Source organism: Cynara cardunculus, assembly GCF_001531365.2.
Source record: "Cynara cardunculus var. scolymus isolate 2C chromosome LG 1, CcrdV1, whole genome shotgun sequence".
In the NCBI taxonomy this organism is placed as follows: domain Eukaryota; kingdom Viridiplantae; phylum Streptophyta; class Magnoliopsida; order Asterales; family Asteraceae; genus Cynara; species Cynara cardunculus.
Window position 1 is genome coordinate 7,338,355 of NC_037528.1, and position 6,956 is coordinate 7,345,310.

At 35.0% G+C, this 6,956-nt stretch overlaps 1 protein-coding gene across 1 annotated transcript; it reads right to left on the minus strand.

Moving 5' to 3' along the window:
- Window positions 1–5,210: 5,210 nt before the first annotated feature.
- LOC112511343 (ethylene-responsive transcription factor 1B-like) lies at window positions 5,211–5,906 on the minus strand. Its single transcript, XM_025116936.1, has one exon. It carries the CDS (start codon window positions 5,853–5,855, stop codon window positions 5,283–5,285), a length of 573 nt encoding a protein of 190 aa, XP_024972704.1. The 5' UTR covers window positions 5,856–5,906; the 3' UTR covers window positions 5,211–5,282.
- Window positions 5,907–6,956: the final 1,050 nt, after the last annotated feature.

Below are 6,956 nucleotides of genomic sequence, written 5' to 3' on the forward strand. Positions count from 1 at the left end.
ACCGGTGGATCGATACCATTTTCGGAGCATGGTGCTCGTCTGGTAGAACCTAAAACCCATTAATTTAGTAGCTTAATTTTAATTATGTTATAATTAACACATGTTTTATTATTTGACCTTTATAGACACGAGCAAAAGATAGCGTGCCTTCGACCGTTGTGGAATTGTTCGATTACACACACAAGAAGAGGGCGAGTGGAGATGCCGCATCTGCGGATTCGGGGGGGGGGGTACGTGACCACAAAGTGTAGCCAAATAATGGTAAGTATATTTGTCTATTATAATTGGGTTGCCATTTGCTGGGCAAACATCATAATTTGTTAAGTTAGAAATTACATGTATATATATATATACACACGTAATTTCTAATTATGATGTTTGCCCAGCATATGACAACCCATATATATCATTCTTTAGTTTGGGTTGTCATTTGTTGGACAAACATTATGATTGTTTAAGTTAAATTTTAAGTACATATCATTATTTAGTTTGAGTTGTCATTTGTTGTGCAAACGTTAGTATTGTTTAAGTTAGAAATTACTATATGTCATTATTTAGTTTGGGTTGCCATTTATAATTGGGCAAACGTAGGATTGTTTTGGAAACGTCTCATTTACAGTCGTTATGCTGTGAAAATTGACTTGCTATCTTTTTTAAACTATATATAAGATGAGTATTCAACTGGTCTCAACCAAAGATACGACGATGATCCCTTCACCTATCCCTTAGTTGATAAAGAGTTGTGGGAGCAAGCGGTTAGGAGAAGCAAGAAAGGCCGTTTATTTGGGTTTGGGTACAACCAAGATCCCAATTGTGTTTTGACCGGGAACTACACAGAAGGTGGTTCATCTTCAGAGGGTCGGGTATGTTCATCTTTTGTTTTGATGATGTTTATCGATTTAGTTTGGAGCACGTATTAAATATAATAACGTTTTATTTATTTTATAGGAAATTCAAACCTTAAAGACCCAACTTAGAACCTTAGAGGAACGACAGCGAATGGAGGAGGAGCGACATCGATTGAAGGAGGAGCAACAGGATAAAAAACTTCAAGATATGACTGCTTTGGTTAGACAGTTCAGTGAATCTCAACAATTCCCCCCCGCCACCACCATATTGAATATTGTCTTTTGCTTTGAAACAATTTAGTTTTGTTTATCACAATTTAGTTTTTGTTTGGTTGGAATAATTGTAATTTTACTTTAATATATGATATTTAGTTCTATTTTGCATTTTTAGTTTCATTTTTAATATTGTACAGATTTAGAAGTTTTAATACAAGTTTTAAATATTAATTTTAAAATTAAAATAAAATATTAATATTTATATATATTTTCCGGCGGATTAGTCCGCAGGTATTGTTTCAAATATTAAAAATATTTTTTTGAAAATAAATTTAAAATTATTTTTAAAAAAAAATTCCGGCGGAAATTTCCGCCGGTATTTTTTAAAATTAAATATATATTCTTTTTAAATTAAATTAAATTAAATTAAACTTTCCGGCGGAATTTTCTGCTGGTATTTTTTCGGGAACGCGGACACAGGTGGTGCATGGCTGTCGTCAGCTCGTGCCGTAAGGGCGTAGTCGATGGACATCAGGTGAATATTCCTGTACTTCGCAAGGGCCAACTTGATCGTCTTCCCCAGGGATCCCCACCGCCGAATCGGAAAAATTGGGTGCTATCATATAGCTTTGTATCGGCTAAGCTCACGAGACCCACCTGTGTCGGTTTCGGGTACAGGTACCCTTTTTAAAATTAAATATATATTCTTTTTAAAAAAAGATGAATATTTTTCCGGCGAGAAATGTTTCCGGCGGAATTTTCCGCCGGTAAATTAATTTTTAAAAAAAACTTAACCATTTTGTTAATTTAATTAAGGATTTTATAAATAAACCGGTGAGGAATTACCGGCGGCCGGGATCCGCCGGAAAATGGTAAAATCAGCCGCTTTTGTCGCCGAAAAACCAATCACCGCGCCACTTTTTCCGGCGGCTATATCCACCGGAAATCACTGTTTTCGGCGGATATAGCCGCCGGAAAAAGTGGCATTTTTGGTAGTGACATGCTATTTTAGGGTTGTTAATATTTGAACCTTAATTTGACACTAGAAACCCGTCATTCGAATGCGACTTTGCAAGTGACCTGGTTGTTGCTAGGTTCGAGATTCATTATCATGCAGTGTGGGGCTTGTAAGCAATTTGAAAGGTGGCACATACGAGAATACAAATTTAATTAGAACTTGCACTTAATTATCTCACTTCAAATGTATCATAGCTTTTCCTTTGGAAGATAGGGCATGCAATACTGAGAGGCATAAAATTCTTATCGTAAGTGATATGAAAGGAGTAATTGTATTTATTTTCACTATTCCCCATAATAGTGGTCACAAGGAACATGAGTTTTAGCAACGATTTTTGTCGTTGCTGAAAGTCTTGTTATCATTACAATTGGTTTATAACAATGACATGTGGTTATCATAACTTATGGCGGAAATATATTTTCGTTAATGGCGTGTCGTAAAAAGTCATTTTTCTTGTAATAATGAAATGGGTATTTTAGCTAGTTGAGGTGGAAGTTGAAGTTAAGTGTACTAGGTGTGTAAGTGAAGTGTGGGGTATGGAGTAGGGCTGCATTTGAGAATAACTTTTTGAGACGGTGTGAACACAAAAACTACATCATGAATGTATCACTAACACATGACCATTTCAGTCAACAACTTACTTTATTTCATTTTCAATAATATAATATAATATTTTTCTGTCAATTTATTCAAGGTGGAAATATCCCTTACACTTTAATTACCATAACCATTATCATTATTACCATTACCATTATTAGTTAAGGACTTGGGTAAATTCAAAAATATATAAAGTCTATTTTATTTTCATTTTTTGGTTATTTTAGTTTGATTTTTATTTTTTAAATTTACCTTAATTATATTATTTATGAATATTATTAGTACAAATAAGTACCATCTATTAATTTTGTTTTTTTTTTTATACCAAATTTGTCATGTTAAAAAATATCTAAATATTTTACTAGAATTAGATATTAACATTCTGTAAATTATATTTTTAACTAAACATTATGTTTTAATATGACAAAATTAATAATCACTCATTTCCTTCTTAAATTATATGAATGTTGATCAGTCTACTAGTCCGACATGTTTTTCTTGGCTATAAGGATGATGAGTGACAACGAAGTTTACTTTAAACGAAATATATAATCGATCAACTACATATAAAGTCTTGTTGAATTAAAGTATATCCCTAAATGTATGCTTGAAATATATATATATATATATATATATATATAAGAGATTTTGATGTACGAATGTGTAGTGGAATACTATAAAGACTGTGATAGTATATTAAATCACATTAGATTACTCTTCAAAAGAATGTTTGAGAAAAAAAAGGAGAAATTCCAACATATATTAAGAAGAATTTGTCTAATTCTAGTCGATATAAGACTCTAACAAAGACTATATATATATAAGTTTTAACTTTTTCAACTAATTAATTAAGTTGGCCCTCATTTTACAAATTGTAACGAAGATAACTTGTTGGTAATCAAAGAGACTGAATAGAATATATATAATAAGTGATTAGCAGTAGGATGTTATCAACTAGGGGCCGTCACTTACCATATTAAATGTGAGATTTTGAACAGGACTCTGAAATTTTGGGACCCAAATTTACATGTGTTAGGGTCTTTTTATCGACCTATGTAAAACTATAGCCGAAATTATTTAGGTTCAAACCATTAATTGTTTGGTTTTAGGTTCAAATTATTAATGATTTAGGTTTAGTTTAAATTATTAATCGTTTTAAGCTTAGCCCATTTTTGCTCTTAATATATATTCTATGTTATCTCATTTATACAATGTAATCAAAATGTAGCAGGACCTCCAAAAAGATTGGAACGTTGGGGACTCTTGATCGAGTATAAAGATTTAAACATTTTTTTTTAACCGCAAGAAAGCAATTTATTAAGCACGGATAAAAGACTAGCGAGAAGCTAGTTGATAACCGAGTACACAGCCTCAACCGGATTACAAATCCATCTCTCCCAACTAAAAGATTTGCTACAATTAGCTCTACATCTAATCCAATCATAAGCGGTGAATTGAATCTCACTACAAACATCCTTATCCGATTTGCTTTTTCCGTTGAACAACTTGCGGTTCCTTTGATTCCAAATGATCCAAAAGAAAGCAGCCATAATCACTTTACCAACCTCTCTTTTGTACTTGTCCCGTATCGTCACAATCTCCGACCACATGTTACGAGCTGAGGAAGCATTAACCGGCCACCAGTTCACCCACGAGGCCAAGTGCGCGTTAATAACCTTAGTCGTGGAGCATGACGTAAATACGTGGTCCAAGTTCTCCTATGACACAAGGCACGTCTGACAATCTGCCGAGTTGAGAATCACTCCACGTTTCAAGAGGTTGTCCTTAGTAGCTAACCGATTGTTAAGCGTACGCCATAAGTGGATGTTAGCTTTACCGGGAACCCATTTAAGCCATTCTGTTTCCATATCGTCCATAGGGGCAGGACACAATCGATCAATCTCCTGAGAGATCTAACCGAGAAGCAATTGTTTGACTCCAACAACCAAGACCATCCATTCTTATATGGCGCTTCAATTAGGAGACTATTGATGTTGATCCCGATATCACCGAGGTCCTTTTCAACACCTTTAATATTGTTCCAGGCTGATCCCCTACCTCTTCCCGCCAGGCTTTGAGACGAGTTGCAATAACGCACCACCGAGTTCCAGATTGCAGAGGGCTCCATACGCTCTCTCCACCACCATTTGGTCAGCATTGCTAAGTTTAAAGCACGTAAGCTACCAATCCCCAACCCACCACTTCCCTTGTCGCTCATAATCCGATCCCACACCACCCAACATATTTTTTTTATATCTTCCGTTCCACCCAAAAAAAACGGCATCTTATGCCTTCGAGAATGTTAAGCACCTTCTTGGGAGCCTTGAACATCGAGAAATAGTAAGTGCCCAAGATTTAAACATCATAAAAATGTAGTCTTTACTTTTCCCTTTTTTGAGTTCACTAACGAGCATGTCAAATAAACCAAAAACGAATCGACTCATTCAGTACTTTAACTTTACAAAGATACGTATATATATATATATACACACACAAAAAGGTGAAACACAAAAACATCTAACCAAAAAACACCGACATAATATACACACACTCAGCTTAATATATTAACTTCTGATCATCTCTAACTACATCTTTCTGTTCCATCACCAAGAACCAGAACTTTCAGACAAACTCAAAATTTCCTCCAAGTAATCAGCACCCAAATCCTCCAACACCAATACATCCTTATTATAATCATCAGCTAACTTCATCTCTTTCCTTTTCTTCTCTTTAATCACAGCTTTTCTTCTCATGGAGTGACTCCTCTTGAGTGCCAGAACAGGTGAACTCCCTTCCTCAAACCTATAATCCATTGCTTGAAGGGACTCGTAAACTGTTTCTACAGGGAAGTTAAGAACCGCCATTGAACCCCTGGCAGCAAATGCGGCTTGGTCATACGCCAAAGCGGCTTCCTCGGCAGTATCGAACGTACCCAACCAAACCCTAACGCCATTCCTTGTGGAATCCCTTATCTCAGCTGCGTACTTCCCCCAACTCCGTGCACGTACCCCTCTGTAGCTAATCTTGTCAGCTGGAATGGAGGTGGTCTGATGTGAGGAATCCTCGTCACCGTAAGAGGACTCAGCCAGCATTCCAAAGAGAACCATCTCTTGGGAATCATTTTCATTGAAAGGAAGGTACTGGTTTGGAGTGTTGGCGAAGAATGAGGAGGCCATGAAAATAACTGAATCTTGTATAAGCTATAGAAAGGTGGCTTAATGAATGAATTAGCTGCTGTTTCGGGGTTGATAAGATGCAGTGATAAGTTGGTGTTTGGTGTGATGTAAGTAGGAGAAGGGGTTATATTTATAAAGAGGAGAGTTGTTAGATTAGATTATATAAATAGAATAGTTGAAAATGGAGATAGTGGGAGTTTCAAAGAAGTATATGCACGTGTGGGTCAAAAAAGCAATTTGGTGGCTCAGACGCCAATACCCTTTGGCATCACCTAATTTGATGGTTTCGTCTCATGCTTTGTTAGGACGTCATTAGGATCTAGAACCCATGATTTTCCAACTAAATTACTCTTAATTTTGGCAATTAACCAAAGTGATTTTTGCCTAATAACGTTCATAAACTTTTATATAGTTTTTAGCTTTAATTTTAGGTTTCTAAAAGATAGAAGCTATATTTATGGTACATCAACTTTAAATTATCATGTCACATTCTTAAATCATATATATATATATATAGACTTGGGATGTGATACCCAGAGTTTTTCGTGAGACCCGTAAAACCAATTCTCAACCCATGAATTAGATCTACAATCTGAACATTCATAATCACAAAATTGCCACGAAACTTCTCAATAATCACAAAATTGTCGCTGTACAGCTTTAGACCATTAACTTATAAAGTTGATCAATGAAATATACATTGGTTTTATGGGTCTCACGAAAAAACTCTTGGTCTCACGTGAACCCAATTCTAGAAGACCAAAAGTTTTTCGTGAGACACATGAAACTAATTTAATTGTTAAAAGAAATCAACATAACAATACTAGCAACCATATCATTGTTTTGTGAACATAACACACGCACACACTAGTGTTTGGTCAATGCTAGAAACATTCTTTTTTAAATTTATTCAAGTGGGCACATCCCATGAAAAAGACATGATAGGGTTCAAGACTAACATTTTTTTAACAATCATATATAACTTAATAAACTATTTGGTAGTCGTTTAGATATCCAGAAAATAATTAACCGACAACTCCTTAATCGAAATCAATATATAACAACGATAAATATAACAAATGAAATATATCTTAATTTTAA